The sequence below is a fragment of the Pygocentrus nattereri genome, chromosome 17, assembly GCF_015220715.1.
Source record: "Pygocentrus nattereri isolate fPygNat1 chromosome 17, fPygNat1.pri, whole genome shotgun sequence".
In the NCBI taxonomy this organism is placed as follows: domain Eukaryota; kingdom Metazoa; phylum Chordata; class Actinopteri; order Characiformes; family Serrasalmidae; genus Pygocentrus; species Pygocentrus nattereri.
In genome coordinates, this window is record NC_051227.1 from 28,040,478 (window position 1) to 28,057,803 (window position 17,326).

Sequence of the window (17,326 nt, forward strand, 5' to 3'; positions counted from 1 at the left end):
AACCATCAATCAAGATCGTTTTCCTGTAGCATCTGTTCAGTGCTTCTACTTCTAGCAGACTGGGGATATCAGCTGTTTTATCTCTTCAAGCAGCCAGAGTTAATTAATTGTAGGTATATTAAAGTGATGAGCGGTTGTATATAGATGCTGTATATCTGTATACAGGCAGCAGCAGTATTAGAGCCAGAATGGATTTGAGCACGTTTTTTATGTATAAGCATGATGTGAAGTTAAACATTCCACTCTGTGATTGATTTAAGAACAGCACATCAGATTCAGCATTTTAATGTATTACTCAACATGATTATAGATTATTAATATACAATACTTTGCAAAAATCACCACCCCTTAATTACAGTCAAAACAGCCATTAAATACAAGTTAGTCATTTTCAGTGTCTGAGGGGAAAAGTTTTTTTTCATTTTTAAGTACACAAAGGCTTTAGCAACTAAACAGAATTCAGTATTTAAAGAGTCCACCCTTTACATTTTATTACAAATTTCATTCTTCACAGAGATATGTTTTTAGATTTTCAAAGAAATCTGCAGGGATATTTTTTCCACACCTCCATAGTTGAATTTTTTTTTGCTTCTCACTGTCCAAGTAATCCCAAACGTATTTGGTGGTGTTGGGGTCCGGACTTTGGGGAGGTCAGTTCATTGCTCTGAGAAAATCTGCAGCTTCTATGTTTAATTTGCAAATGTTCTTATTCCTTTTCAGCTATTTCCTTTTCTTCTTGAACAGCTACACATCCTTTTAGACTTATAGTGTTGAGTTGTCTTCTCACAGTGGAAGGATGGACATACACCTGTGAATTTTTTCATATCTGAAGCAAGAGTGGAGATTGATTTTCTCCTCTTTCTCAAAGATGAAAGCTTTAAACACTGTTCCTCTGGTTTTGATAGTTTTGCACAGGTTGCACAGTTGTTAGGAGTTTTATTTTCTTTATATAATTTATTCCTGTTTTGAAAATATCTTCTGAAAAAATGAATAGCCTGTATGTAATCCCTGTTATGACTGATCATTAGATAAAAGAAGAGAGATATCTAACTTGTGTGATTACAACTTTGTTGGACTGTTGGACTGGAGATGACAGAATAACAAAACTTTTCTTTTGTAAGTTACATATATAATTACATAAATACAATCATTTCCATTAAATGTGAAATAGTATAAACACCAACATAGTTCACTTCTTTATCTTCCTCCTTGTAAATGTACACTAAGATATACTGGGGGGGGGGGGGTTGCACATTATTGCATGTTCATGCTATTTGGTCACCATTATAATGAGATGTTTACAGTTTTTATTTGGCCTTCTCATATCTATATTAACATTCTCTGTGTCTTACATTCTCAGATCCATGCAGTGCAGTGCTTGAATTCAAATTGTTTGCATGTTTCTATTACAGTACCACAGCATACAGCACAGCACCAAATATAATGTAATGAATGTGGCTTCCTGTTTCAGACTTCTTTCTTTCTTTCTTTTTGTCGTGCTCTCTGCTGCAGGAAAAAGGCTATTTACACTGTTGTCACTGGTTGCAACTGTAGCTCTTGGTCTCGGTCATTGGTATTTCTGTCTGATATGGTCCTTTTAGAGAAAACCTGAGTGATCTGGTTTCTGAATGAGCGACAGAAAAAAAAGTAGAGCACTGGGTCAAAGCACAGGTTCAAGATGGCCAGAAGCAAAGTGGACTCTTTGGCTAAGAAAAGATGTTTCCTTACACTGCAGTCAGTGATTACCTGATTCTGGGTGAACGTGTAAGGCATCCGCACGGCATGGTATGGCACAAAGCACACCACGTAAGCAACGGTCACCATAGTAATGTTAACGGTGGCTTGGTGAGCGCTGGCCTGTTCCTTGGGGTCTCCTCCACGTCTGCCCCAAAACTGCTTAAGCACCAAGCCATTGGACAGAAGCACGGCTGCTGAGGCGTTCAGGAAGATCGCCATGCCCAGAAAGGCAGAGAGGGTGTGCCAGTGCTTGCCAATCTCCTGCTTTAAGTCAGCACAGGTTAGTGAATTGCTGTCTGGAATCTTGTCCTTGATCGGGATGGCCATATTTGGAACATTAATGAAGAGCACCAAGAGCCAAACCACAACTGACATCATCACAGCAAAGCCCACCTCCTGCAGACGGAACAGTTTGGAGCTATGGGTGATCTGAAGGTAGCGGTGGACACTGACGAAGGCTAGGAAGATAATGGAGGCATACATGTTGATGTAGATGAGTGGCGAACTGACTTGACAATGAAAAATGGTCAGTCTCTGAGACTGCACTCCCAGGTCTTTGGCAATCTTAAACGGTAATGCCAGTGTAAGCAGGAAGTCAGATGTCAGAAGGTTGATAAGGTAGACATTTATGCACTTCTTAGAGTTCTTACTGTATATGAAAGCCCAGAGTGCCACCAGGCTGCCAGCCAAGCCTATTAGGAAAATGAGGATGTAGATTGAAGCAAAGGGTATCATCTTGTCATTGACCACACATTCCTCCTCCATCTTCATGATGGGGGTTGTTGCAGACTGGTTGTTTACCATCTTTGCAAAGATGCTGGATGAAGTTCCCACCATTGAGTGCATTTAGGTCAATGTGACTCCAGCACAAAGAATCAAAGGTCCTGAAGAAAGTAGTATTGTTCTGCTTGTGAACTTGATAGAGTGAGTCTGATTGAATGTGGCTTTCTCACTTCACATGGGAGTGAATACAGACATCAGAAAGGAAGCGGTCAGTGTGTTTTTGACTCAGACGAACCACGTCTCTGATCTGGTGATAAGTCAGAAAGGAATCCCTGTAAAGAAAGAGGGAGCAAATGTTTAACAAACAACAAATGGTCACATTAGACATACATGTTTTCAAAAATGTAGTTGAAATGCTATAAGCTAGTTATAAGCACATAAGTTGGTTTGGTTCTAGATGTGTCCTCAGTGCATCCAGCCATCACATAGGTTTGCTTAAATCCACCACAGAACGCATGACTAATGACACATTGATTAGCCAAACCAGGTATAGTATCTACAAATAATGCAGATACTCGAGCAGGGGTTTGTAAACACCTTGACAAACATAAAATCACCACTTATCGCCAGTATATTATTTGCATTTATTTAATATTACAGTTTTTTTTTTTTTTTCTGAGCAAGTGAACGCTTTGTGGTTTGCAACATCAGGAGTGTTTTAAGTATTATCTTCTTAAATGCCTAAAACCTACAGTACTGCAGTACTGTATATATAAAGAGTTTCAAAAATGCTCTATATATCTATTCCAAAATGTTACTTATCTATTTGTAACAATTTAAGACATATCACATTTTTGAAAAGAGAGGTGATGTATAATGAAAAAAACATTTTATCTCTAAAAAAACTCACACAATGATGTTTTGCATCGATACTGCTTTGTTCCTCATGTTCAGAAACAACAAAAACAAGCTCCAGATCCAAAAACTACAGCTACTACTACTAATCAACTGCTCTATGCATAAACTAGTAATGCAATAAAACAACTGAGCTTAAAATTAGGGGATTGTGTACAAAATGGTTGTGATTCTTTTGTGGTTCATTAATATAAAGCAATCCATACAACTATTTTTGCATAATATTTCAGTACAATTATCAACATTATCAGTACAATGCCAACCAACAATAATACTGGCAACATACATGCCACTCCAGTGTATATATACAGTACTGTGCCAAAGTCTTGGGCTCCCAAGACACATTTTCAAAATCAATTTTTTTGTGTAGTACGTGTTTATTTGAATAAACAAAATGTATAGAAAATTAATAATGATATATATACAATCAGTATTATATGTGGTTAAAAAGCAACTCCTGGTTTGACCAATCACAGCTTCAGTAAATTGTGCTCATGATGTAAATGATGATATTAACAAGTGGCTGTGAAGGGGTCAAGGAAAAATATGGACCCAAGAAATTCTTGTTACTTTTTATTGTTTTTATGTTTATCTGAATTATGAATATGATTTTATTCTAATGTTTATTGTGATAAACTCATTGCTGAGGTGAATTGTTTAAAAATTAGCTCAGATGCCTAAAACTTTCACACAGTACTCTAGATCATTTCGATGTTTAGCTCTGTTATGTAGAGTGTATTCTAAAAACACAAAACCAGAGTTTTTAATTTAAGAGGTGAAGACCAGCTCATGCAGTCAGTAACAACCTATATTTAGAGTTCTAAATAGATCAGTTTAAACTTCCACTGAAGCCCTTATCCTTCATCAATCATACTTTATCAACAAAGCTGTGCTGTATTAGTCAGCTTTAGTTCCTCATGCTTCAAACTGCATTTAAGATGAAAAACAAGCATAGATAGATAGACAGAACTTGTTGAACGTCAGGGGGAAATTTAACTGGGCTACACACTTAAAATTATGGTTCTTCAATGGTTCTTTAGTGAAAAAAATGGTTATATATAGAAGCATGGACACTCAAAGAACATTTTGATTAATTAAAGGGTTCTTTGCATCATGAAAGGGTTCTTCAGATTGATGAAGTATGTGTTCAAAAGGATTTTTCTATTATTACAAGCTTGGCATCATAACAAAAGAAGAACTCCTTTTGGTGCTAAATAGAACCCTTTAAAAAGAGGTTCTATATAGAATCATATTGAACACATTCTCCATCAATTTGAAGAATGTTTTCATGATGCAAAGGGTTCTTTGAGTGTTCCTGGGTCTGGGATTTTCTTTTCATTTACTAAAGAATCCTTAAAGAACTTTTAAGTACTTAGATAGATGGTAAATACTCTATAAGGTAAAACATCCACCTAGTGAATCAACCAAATAGGCCCAAGGTATTCACAAAATTCTTTCTGGTGTAAGACTTTTCAAGATCAGAACAGATCTACTTCATATTTTGGAAAATACTGTACTGAAAATACTTTATTGGCTAATATTTAATTACGTGGTTGCTCCCACTTTTACTTCCATATGGATGTGAGAGTAAGATAAAAAAGAAGTTCATAAAGACTTCAGAAAAGAGAAAAATGTCCAAACATGTCTCAGTCAGCAGAGGGCAAGTTTATCACACTGTGCTCCAAGATTAACTGTGTATCGTTCACTTGGTTGACAGATCACTTTTCACGCAGTGAAACCCAAATGTGTTCTGATCACTAACATGCCTGTTAATGCAAACTGTAACCAGGCCCATTAGGGTTGCAGGGCTGCAAATCAGAAATGTATCCAATTTAGAACCACACAGGAAAATCACCCAGCAGCTCTAAAGGACCTCTGATTTGAAAGGTTTAGATTTGCATGACTACATAGGTCTGAAAAACTCAGTGGTAATGTGAACATAGCCTATAAATAAGGAAGTAAACGTATGTCTTGGCTGATTAACTATATTTAGAGCAAAAATAAAAGCAGTTTTTGAAAATCAATTTTTTAAATGTCCCAACAGTGGATTGTGATACTTTGTCTCAGGTTGAATTATTCAGATTTTTTAAGCCTTGTGATGGTCTGTGGTATCAGCATCGATACGTCTTTGTTCCTCATGTCCAGAAACAACAAAAACAGCCAGATCAATCCAGAATCAAATACCGCAACTAGAACCTTGTGTATAAACTAATAAGGCAATATAAAAATGGAGCTTTAATTCACTTGAAGTTAGGTGATTGTGTACAAAATGGTTGTGAAACTTACATAGTTAATCCAATATGGAAACATGCTGAATTAAAGCTCACATTGTGGGATTAAACCTGTTATTTCATTGTTTCATTTCAAATCCAATGTGATGGAGTATAAAACAAAACAGTAAATAATAAATGTATGAAAAATCTTTAAAGGAAAACAATCAATAAAACTTTTATTGCATATTTGTCAGTAGAATTATCTCAATAAATATGCAAACTAACAACAGTCCTGGCAAAATTCATGCTTGACCCTCAAATGCCACACAGTTATACATACAATTTTGATGTTTAGCCCTGTGCTATTTAGAGTTGTTCTAAAAACACAAAACCAGGGTTTTTACTTTAAGAGGCTCATGCAGTCACTAAAAACCTATTTTTGGAACTCTAAATACTGTAGTTCAGTTTAGACTCTCACTGAAGCCGTTATTTCTCATTAACCTCATTTTATTGTCAAAGTATCTATGCCTGGTTAAACAGTTTTCTTCTCATACTTCTCACTGCATTTAAAACCTGTTTCCAAAAACAAGCATGGATAGATAGACAGACCTTGTTGACTGTCAGGGGGAAATTTAATGTAGACGCATGCTAAATTCCCCGGTGTCAAATTAACTCTTACAGTGTTTTGTTTAGTTGGACTTAAAAGACTTGGACTTTTCCTGTGTAAAATAAAATATCCAGTCAGGAAATCAACCAAATATACACAAAATTATTTCTGGTGGAAGAATTGTCAAGATCAGAAGAGATTTATATTTTGGAAAATATATCTACTTTATAATTTATATATATATATATATATATATATATATATATACACACACACTTTATATTTTGGAAAATACCGTACTGAAAACATTTTATTGGCTAATATGCAGTTATGTGTGGTTGCCCAAAGTCCCACTTTTACTTCCATATGGATGTGAGAGCAAGGCAAAAACAGAAATTTAGGTCACACTTTATTTGGATGGTCCCCTATAGATGCTGTACAGCTACTTAAATCCTTAAGAAACCTTCAGGTGATCCTCAGTTGATTATCAACGACATTATGGCTAGGGTTAGGGTTAATAGTAGATGTTAGTTTTGCCTTAAAGTTAGTTTTAGGTTTAGGGTGAGGGTTAGATTTAATAAACTCTTTCACACTGGATTTCAAGTTCAGTTGTATTTAATGGGTATTCAGTTGAATGTTATTGAAAGGCAGACTGAGCATTTACAAAGCATCTCTAGTGAACCATTTAAGTTACATTCAACTTTAAGATCAGTGGCATTTAATGATTATTCAGTTGAATGTTACTTAAATGTATACTGAACATTTACAAAGAATCTACAGTGGACCATTTCATTTTTCAGTTCATTCACTTTATAAAAATTTCAGAAAAGTATCCAAACACGTCTCTGTCAACAGACATGTTAGTCACACAGTACCCCAAGATGAACAGTGTATTGTTTGTTTGACAGATCCTTTTTTTTAAAGGTTAGAGAAGAACAGGATGTTGTCCTCAAAGTCAAATGTAGATTAGCAAAGCCTACACATGTATGTGATTCTGAGCTGTAGTCCATGAGTCTGTTTCCTGAAGCCACTTTTACTTCCCAAATCTCACATGAATCTACCAATGAACTTCATCACAACCTGGATGTACCCATGGATACCATTTTTTCCCCTTTTTTTGAAGAAACCAAACTCAGAAACTAGATCTCGAAGTTTCAAAGCAACCTGAAAATAAAGTCTATAAACCCTCAAGCAGGAAGCAACACAGACACACGTGCTTCTCAGACTAAGTACGCTTTTCAGAAAAAGACTCACCGCATCTTCAGCTGTTAGGTGGTGCTTATCAGCACATCATCTTCTCAAATAAAGGGCTGTAGTTATATATGAAGTCCTTTCAGGTCCATTCATCCAACCTACACCGAGAGTCCACTACCGTTATGATCCCTCCAGTAACTGTACAGACTGATTTAATCTTCTCTTTGCGACTCTAATGACATTCTACGAAGTGAAAGAGGGCGTCAGTCACTTCTTCCCCAGTGAGGCGCTGTGACGTTGCGGAAAACTAAACTTTCCAGACTGTCTTTCAGTAGGAAAGCCATAAACCACCTGCTTACTGCTTTTAAAACCAAGAGTGCAAATCAGCTCATGCTACTAGGGCTAATTTTGAGAGAAAGATCATGCCCTTTGCTTTGCCATTTTATGTCAGTGAGTATATAGCCTGCTCTGTTTGCAGGAGCCCCAGGTTGTGGCTTATCAGAGGAGGAAGTTGCTGCTACAAAACCGAAATTGCGGAAACTGTAACAGTGCACTTTGGGGAAAACACCTCAGTCATTGGTTTATTTCCCTGCAAGCCCTGGATGTCGTCATAATCATTATTCATATTTCTTGCAATGAAGCCACTCTCAGTAAAGGGTTTTTTTACAGTGCAATGAAAGCTGTTGACACATATCAATAGACACTTTTTAATGTGTATAGATGCATATAGAACATTATTATAGTTTATTTGACTGATATTTACATTTTAATGTGTATTATACAACAGTTAGTTCCAATAGTACAATCTGACTGGTTAAGAAGCCTTTTTTCTAAATAACTATCATTCTGCTTAGCACCAGTTGCGACTTAATACATTTCTACTTTAGCAAGTACAAAAAGCAGAAAATGGATACACTGGATAACTAAAACAATCATCTAAAAGATAATATTTGACCTGCAGCCCATGTGACAGCATCTGACAATATCATAGTAGGGCAATATATAATTCCAAAGTTGTTGCTGCGATATTTTGCTCCCTCTCATGTTCTATTACTTAACTAATAGCAGACATGACACAAAGGATTTATAAAAATGTATCTCATTCCATCATTCTGAAAGTATGATTTATGAAATTATCTACTTTGGTAGAATATCTTTGTGACTATGGCAGGATACCATCCAACATATGGATCAATATGTCACCAGTCCATGCAGATACAGTTTGATTAAATGACACTTTGATGTCTCAGTGTAGAGACCCTTGAATCTGAGTTGCTTTGTCTTCTCATATCTCCTGGAACATCACTCAGCTTCCAGCTCGATGTAGTTTTGCGGTTTCTGATGCCAAGTTGGGCTCTGAAGGCCTTGCAGAAGATAAAATATATCAGCGGGTCCAGGCAAGCATTGAGCACTGAAATCAGAACTGTAAGTTCCTTTACAATATAAAATGCCTGTACTGTAGCGCAGTGCTTTAGCAGGGGCTTCAGGAAAGCATAAGGCAGCCTCACCAAGTGATAAGGCACAAAGCACACACAGAAGACCACCACTAGCACTAACATATTGCGCTTTGACTTGTTGAGCTTATGGTTGGAAGGCTTGGCCTGGGCTTTTTGTGATTGTTGGAGCCTTCGCACGGTTCCCCAGTACAACAGGACTAAGGACACCAAAACGATCACAAATATGATAGCAGAAACGCTGTGAATGATCTTATAAAGCATGTTGACCTTAGAGCTGTGCAAGGCCTCACAGCCAATGACATTCGGATTTGGATCAACAGTCCAAGATGTACAGAGGAAGACAATAAAATAAATAGATGCCATTCCTGATAAGGAAACCCATGTCACTATGGAGATGTAACGTGCAGCACGGGCTGTCTGCAGAGCATGAGTCTCCACTGGACGGACGATCTTCAGATACCTAATGAAAGAAAGACAGGCATTAATTATTTGCTGACCTTGAGGTTATTAAGTACAGCAGAAAATTAATGAGGAATGAGTAACAAAGTGCTGTTACATTAATTTACAGTGAAAGCTAAAGCTGCACTATGTACATTTTTTTATTAAAATTGAAAGAAGTAGTATCAGAAGAAAAAAATGTTAAAACATGGTATGCTGCTGCAAGTCACTCTGTAAATCCTGAAATAGTGATTTAAAAGACAGAGGCAGGTCAAACTTTGCAGGAGTTCAAAAGAGGCTCATAAGAAAGGTCCAGCCCAATGTTAGTTCTCAAATACAAAATCAACATTATACCGACGAAAACGATGACAGTAGGAAATTCACTTACATCCTCAGAAGACATCTTTCACCAAGGTTTGACTGTGTTCTATCTGAATGCTTTTTCAACATGCTTGCTATCATCAGATTCATCCACACATGGAAGGGCTCTGAAGCACGATGGGCATTACAAAATGTTCATTCACACATTACATGCAATTTCACATTTCTACCAGAGAGGCCTACCAATCCCCTTTACATAGTGTAGCTTTAAGATATTTTTTTTCCTTATTCTGTAAAGTTTCATTTTGGGAGATTTGAGGTTTTGTTCTGATAGTAATGATATGAAGGTACACTGTGTAGGTTTACAGTTACTAACTGGAGCCTTTCTGTTGCTGTGCATTTTGTCGGCCACCATCTAGCCCATTCATCAGTGGAAAGAGACCACCATCGGAGTGATGCTGGCTAGATATTACTTGGATGGTGGACCACTGTCAGCACAGCAGTGATGCTGACACAGGCCGTTATGTTAGATTGTAAGTAGTTAGGTTGTTGCACGGATATGAGTAATATTCTGCAGGCTATTTTCAGTTACTGCTGGGGTGAGAACAGATCAGGAAAACAAAATAACACCAGGACGACTGACAAAAGGTACAGAAAAAGATGGCCTAATATTTTTAACTGTATGCTTCCAAGGTGTAACAACGAGGTCTAGTAATGTGGCCAGTAAGTGTATTATTTACCCTTTAAACTCCAAGGGAGCAGGTCTAGACATCTATTCTGTTCTCATAAGATATCTGAAATGTTACTAAATAATTCATAAACATTACTCAATTAAGTAATCAGTTTTGAGTAATAACTGATTAACAAACCTACGCTCTTAGAAAAAGGGTGCCAAAAAGGGTTCTTATGATTTGTAACAATTGTGGAACCCTTTTTTGCACTATATAGAACCATTTTCAAAAGATTCTTTAAAGAACCATATATGACAGGTAGTAAATCAATGTGAAGAACCATTTTAACCATGGACAGAACCATGCAAGCATTCAAATAGTTCTTTGAGTTGTCATAGTTCTATATATAACCATTGCTTTTACTATAGAAACCTCAAAGAACACTCTTTTGTAAGTTTAAGGGGGCAAAGAAAACAACAGATAGCCCCACCAATCATGACAAATTGCAGTGAATATGAGGATGTTCTCAGATGTTTGACATAAGCAAGCATGACCTATATTTGATAAGCCACAGAAACTGCTTTTGTGGCACCCACTTGCACAAACTCTTCCTTTTATGGTACCTGTTTGCAGCAATGTAATCCATGAAGAGAATGCTGGCGTACATGTTGAAGTAAAAAGCTGTAGCACCAAAATTGCAGTAAATGCGTCGCATAGTTAGAGACTTGCTGGCATAGTTGGCTATGCGCAAAGGCAAACAGAGGCAGAGGAAGAAGTCAGCTGCAGCCAGGTTCTTCAGGTAGACAGTGACGCTGGACTGGAGCCGTTGTGAAGAGCAGAAGTACACTCGCATGGTTATGGCATTCAGTGCCAAACTAACCATACACACTAGGCAGTAGGCAAAAATGAAGAAAGGATGGGCTGGCACTTCTGTCCGGACACAGGGTGACGATGTTGCGTTTGTTGTGTTTACCGTCAAGGTGAAGCTCAAAGCAGTGGTCAGACTGGTGGCTGCCATTGTGGACACCCAGCTACATGCATGAAAGACAAACAGAAATCATAGTAAAGCAAACAGTCCTCTAACCTGTACTTATACTATTAAATCAGTATCAACTCAGTATTATTATGTAAATGAACTTAGTGGAAATGGTGTAATGTAAGATCGAGAATGAATGTAAAATTTATATTTTCGAGCTTCTTTAAGCCAGAACTGTTCAGGTGTGTTTTAGTTGTGTTTCCACTGAAATTCATGTGATTGGACATGATTCACCAACTTGGCCTCTTCCTTGCTCAACTGGCTGTATAGGGAAGGAAGTACTGAAACCTGTACAGTCTGTTTGGCAATAGTGCAAAACGGTGCTTTTGCCAGCTTACATGCTGCTGTGAGATTTTTACATATTGCACCATTGGTCTATATAATCATTACGTCTTCTTTGGAATATTGAAAACAGCAATCAGGACATATTGATTGATTGATTGATTGATTGATCATTTCTTGAGCTAATTTTCATGTTTTTCTCATGACTGACCACATGACAGAAGAAAAACATGAAGATAAATTTCCTTAAAAGGCCCTATCTCTAAAACATATTACATTTTTTAATTAAAGGCAGCGTCATACAACTTGTCACATATTTACAATTTTTGTAACTTTTTTTTTTTTCCCTTTTTCTTGCATAAATCTTTCTTTACATTTAATGGGTAGGTTTGCTTTACCCATCTGAACTTGTGGATGGTCACCTAACCTAACATAAGATATCAATCAGCTTAGGTTGATAGGCTGCTTATATTTTTAGAGGCAAAATGTAGTGCCACCTTAATGTTATATCATAAGCAGGCATGACTGTAATTTGGCTCTGACAAACTTAGCTATTTTTCTAATTTAGACTGATAATTGTTAATAATAATCTACCTTCGTCTTTTGTTCAGTGAGCTCTGTTTTTGCTTAGCACAATAAGGATCAGAAAATATATGCTATATGTCCACTGACCTACTTGTCCACATGCATAGAACACCACAAGCAGGTTTCATGTGAGGTTATTATACTTTAGTATACTGTGTGTCTGACCCAGCTGAAGACTGGGCTGTTTCTGTGTGGTAAGTGGTATCACGTTTGAGGACTGTTACCGACCACACAAACTACTTAACCTACTATAATTAGAGGAGAAATAATGAATAATATTAATAATTAATGATGGTTTAATAGTGGTTAGCCTGCCAAGTAAGTTTTGAAGATTTATTCAAATAATGTTTTTGAGATCTGTTGATCTTCATAGAAGTCCAATGCAAATCTGATTTAGAAGAGAGGGTAGGTGTTTTGTGTTTGAAAGAGAAAGAAGATTAATAGTCAAATTTTTAATTTCTTGAAAGAAATATTGTGTATGACATGAAATATTCAGTTATTGACAGACCTCTTGGTGCTAAAGTCCGGCAGTCTGTATCCTAAAATGACACAGAGAAACTATGCTCATGCCTTGTTAGAAGCAGAAGTTTACAGTAATGTTCTCTTCTTACTGAACTTCCTAATGAAACAATACACAATCCTCTACAACTTGTATACAATGCAGCAGCACGGATCCTAGCAAAAATAGCAACCAGAGCTCATCTCCCTCTAGTTTTGATGTAACTGCATTGCCTCTTTTGTTAACATAGATTTTAAAGTTCTGCTATTAGTTTTCAAGGCTCTGAATGACCTAGCACCAGTCTACATCACAGATCGTCTGCCTGTTTTTGTACCAGCACGTATCTGCAGCTACTGACCTTCTGCAAATACCTCCCATAAATTACAGTAAATATGGAAAAGCGTCTTTCAGTTATTATGGTTGGAATTCAATTACACTTTTTATTAGACAGTCAAAAAAATGAAAATGTGTCTCTTTAAAATTCTATGTCTGTTATTTGTCTCTTTAATTTGATCTGTCACTGTACGTTATGATTTTCAATGATATTCATAGTTTTTTCTATTACTGTTAAGCTTTATCTTCTATCCGTAAGGCACTTTGAGCTGCCTCCACTATGAAAAATGTTCTGTAGATAAAGATATTATTATTAAATAATATTAAATAATAAATAATAGTACTATTAAATAATTATTATTATTGACAGGAGAAGTATAAAACAGTGACTAAGATGCTCTTAAACAAGTATATATGTTATGTAGTTATATTCACACATTTTTCCCCATACTTTACTTATTTCATTAGATAAAATATGAAATTAAAAACTTTATGTAGTTAAAAATTCATACTTTAAAATTTTGGAATGCTTTTTCTTGCATTTTCTCAACCACCTTGCCAGTGGTTCCCAGGTAAATTGAAATTCAGACCCTGACCCCTGTTCTAGCATAATCCAGTGGAGCCCAATATTGGAGAAAAGTTAATAAGTTAAACATAAAGTAAACCTGCACAGTCAGTTAGAGAATCAACGTTGGCTATAGACCACAAATAAATTATTTGTTTAGTTTAGATTTTCACTGAAATCTGTCTCTTAGCCAGTTTTTTTAATCAAAATATCTTTATTCTGAAGATGAGCATGGCTTGTCTTCAATCTCCTGAAGTTCAGCCACGTCACTCCAATGCTGCGCTCCATTCACTGGCTTCTTGTAGCTGCACGCTTCAGATTTAAAACCCTAATGTTTGCCTACAAAGCCAGAAATGGACCAGCCCCTACCTATTTGATGGCAATGGTGAAATCTCGAACTTTACCACGAGCCCTTCAAGCTTCGAGTACAGCTCGGCTTGACCTGCCATCCATCAAGGCGCGTGGAAGGCAAACGTCGCGATTGTTCTCCATACTGGCACCCAAGTGGTGGAATGACCTCCCACTGGCCGTCCGAGTCTCTTGCTGTCTTCAAACGCAGACTAAAGACACATCTCTTTATACAGCACTTAAATAAGCACTGAATTAAATATTGATTGCAATATATTGTGCTGCACTTATATATTTTATTTTATTGTATTGCACTGTGTATTGTAGATTACTGTATTGTATTGTATTGCATTGTATTGCACAGAGTTCTGTGTTCAACTCTGTTCCTTTTCTCTGGGTATCAACCGTGACTTTTTGTTTCTAGCAGTATCTGAGCTCAGGACTATCTCTCTTTCACCTATTGATAACCAGCAAAGATACTTTCTCTAGATAGACAAAGTAAGAGTGTCTGCTAAATACTGTAAATGTAACTGTAAAATTTACTTCATTTACTTTCATGACATCCAAATTGCATCTCTTATTAACACCTCATAATTAATTATCTGGATTTTGTACATGTAACTTATAAATTATAAATTATAAAATAAAACTTATATATTATACCAGGACCCTAAAAATCAAAGAAGTGCAAAGTATACATTGGCTGTAAAAGGTTCCCTTGTAATTTTAATCTAAGATGCACTAATGCCATACAGCATGAAATATAAGTTTGACTTACCCAGTCACAGTCACTGAAGTGCGCAGCAATGCTTAGATGTAATGGTAATTTATTCACAAGTACTTCCTCCTACACTCACACAAGGAAGAAACTGGGTTCCTGTGTGTGTTTGTGGGGAGCCGAAACAAAATTAGTTCATGAGAACGATATCAGTGGGGCAGACAAACTGTGTTGTAGCTTCTCATATATTCCTAGCTGATATGTCATTTGCAAGTCAAAAATAGCACCACAGAATGTAATAGAGCTGTTTACCTTTACCTTTCTACTGACCAGAAGCGAAGCACACACTGAAGGGTCCGGATCTTTCTTAATGAAAATGTATGTTCTCAGTAGGTAATAGCAGGTGGCCTTATAGCATACAAATACTTTTTAAAAAGTTTTTATAATGGAGAATCAAGACTACGCAAATCAGAAGCCTGTTTAAGTCCAGAATGACTAAAAGGTTCCACCCACACCAGGACTGCTGTATTAACCAAATGCAAATGTAAGTTAATAGGAAGAGTACAAAGGGAAACCAGGACAGCTGTACACACACAGAGTTTTGTATTCTTCTCTTGGTTGAGTTTTTCCATTACCTTCTGTATTATTTAAGTTTAAAGCGGAGTTCCACATTTTCCAAGATTTCTGCATTAATCATTGAATGCAAATAAAGTCATTCAGAGTGGTTCTAAAACATATCTAATCAGAATTTTTCACCATGGTGGTGATAGTTTAACCCTTGGGTAGTGTTTGGGTTTGTGGGACCCATTTTCACGCACACACACACAGACACACACACACATTTTCTCCCTCAGGGTCGCGGGGGGTTGCTGGAGCCTATCCCAGCTGTCATTGGGCGGAAAGCAGGATGATCCATTTTCGGTGTTTACCAAAAGAAAAACATTTCAACCTCAGCTTCCTTGGCCTTTACATAGAAATATAAAACAAACATTTTCATTGACGATGGACTGGCGACCTGTCCAGGGTGTATCCTGCCTTCCGCCCGAAGACTGCTGGGATAGGCTCCAGCACCCCCCCGCAACATTTATATTACACATGTTGGGTGAACCCATGGGGAATAAAAGTGTGGAGGGGCTGTGTCCCTTCACTTCATGTTCTTTCCTACATGGTCTGCTATTTGTGTGTGTGTGTGTGTGTGTGTGTGTGTGTGTGTGTGTGTGTGAGGGTGAATAACATGGACAGGCTGCTGACTGACTACAGCTGCTAAAGGAGAACCCTATGCTAGCCACTTGTGACATTTTAAACACCTGGTATTTTTACATAAATTGTTTGGCTGTATTGATTAAATTGATTGTGATGGGTCCACAAGACCACTGAATAACAAAAATATCAACACCACACAAGGGTTAATTCATCTGCAAGCTCCCTTACACATAGTAATTACATGAAATCGTTATTAATACACTGCCTGATGTCTGAGACATTGTCTTATGTTAGTTTTGAGCAACATTTTTGTCTTAAAATTTATTTTTTTAATTCATTCATGGCAGAGAGGTACATGCAGGGCACTGTAAGACATAATGTTCCCCCAAGAAATATGAGTTAATATTTCTCTAATTAACCATTTTAAATCAAACCACTCTGAATGACATCTCAATGACTGAATTCTGCAGAATGTTTGAGAAATCCATGGGATTCCCTTTCAGTTTTGATGTGCTATCTATCCCAAACTTCACCTCAGATACCAAATGCAAATGTTTTGTAAACATCTATGATTTTCCTCATAGGGAACATATTTCCATGTACCATGTTATGTCACAACATCATATTTTCCAAAGAAACATCAGGTCCCAGAAGAGATAAATACACACACACACATACACACACACAGTTATTTTGCGTATGACGTTTGTTGTGTCTTTATGATGCAAAGAGAAAGGTGGTACATGAGCAACTTAATAACGGCTGTTTACTTGGAGAAGAGCTATAAAAAGCTGCTTTTATGTTCTTCTGAATGTCATGTAAACAGGGCAGCTGTAAACCATGCTGGACATCTATGACATAGAAGTATGTAAACATTATAACTAACAGCCTTGAAAGAAGTGTCATGGTGTGAGCCCATTCCATACTGTCACTATATACTGCCCTCTTGTGGAATTTTTTAACCAATTCAACACCACACAGTAGTAATTTATATTAGCCTGACTGCATGAGCAGTTATGGAGTCAGACACAAGGGGTCAGCATTGTAATACTTATTAATTAATGGACTTGCTTTCCATAAAAAACAAGAAATCAGTGATTAGTTTTTACAGTACTTAGTTAATGATTAGATTAGTTAGTTAAAATTATTTGACCTGTACTAAATCAAAAGTGGTAAAAAACAAAAAACACTGTATGTCAAAAACTTTCTCCACAGAAAAACAGCGACAATAGTACTGGATGTTTTGAAGAGGCCAAACAGGCCTAAGGTCACCGTGCCCAATGCCAAGTGTAGGCTAGAAGGATATGAAGCCCCCCAACATTAAACTGTAGGGCAGTGGAACTACATTCCCACCAATACCTTTAGGATGAGTTAGAGTGTTGTGTTGGAGTGTGATCCAGAGCGAAACATCAAACATCTTTACCTGATCTCACCAGTGTTCCTGTTGCCAAATTCAATAAAAATTCTCAAAGCAATGTTCC

At 36.9% G+C, this 17,326-nt stretch overlaps 2 protein-coding genes across 4 annotated transcripts; both read right to left on the reverse strand.

Annotated features, from left to right (window-relative positions):
• Nucleotides 1–269: 269 nt before the first annotated feature.
• On the reverse strand, nucleotides 270–7,877 carry gpr171 (G protein-coupled receptor 171). The gene is made up of 2 exons (XM_017696711.2): nucleotides 7,450–7,877; nucleotides 270–2,792 (listed from the first exon to the last, which is right to left on the reverse strand). The coding sequence occupies exon 2, from the start codon at nucleotides 2,581–2,583 to the stop codon at nucleotides 1,525–1,527; it is 1,059 nt and encodes a 352-aa protein (XP_017552200.1). The 5' UTR covers nucleotides 2,584–2,792; nucleotides 7,450–7,877; the 3' UTR covers nucleotides 270–1,524.
• Nucleotides 7,878–8,082: 205 nt separating this feature from the next.
• Nucleotides 8,083–14,802, reverse strand: LOC108426943 (P2Y purinoceptor 14). Of its 3 annotated transcripts, XM_017696778.1 has the most exons (4): nucleotides 13,946–13,987; nucleotides 12,688–12,718; nucleotides 10,900–11,307; nucleotides 8,083–9,306 (listed from the first exon to the last, which is right to left on the reverse strand). In XM_017696778.1, exons 3-4 carry the CDS (start codon nucleotides 11,292–11,294, stop codon nucleotides 8,616–8,618), a joined length of 1,086 nt encoding a protein of 361 aa, XP_017552267.1. In that variant the 5' UTR covers nucleotides 11,295–11,307; nucleotides 12,688–12,718; nucleotides 13,946–13,987; the 3' UTR covers nucleotides 8,083–8,615. The 3 variants fall into 3 exon arrangements, with proteins under 3 accessions (XP_017552267.1, XP_017552268.1, XP_037402396.1); XM_017696779.2 differs by lacking the exons at nucleotides 12,688–12,718; nucleotides 13,946–13,987 and adding an exon at nucleotides 14,703–14,802; XM_037546499.1 differs by lacking the exon at nucleotides 12,688–12,718 and having other exon boundaries at nucleotides 13,946–14,131.
• Nucleotides 14,803–17,326: the final 2,524 nt, after the last annotated feature.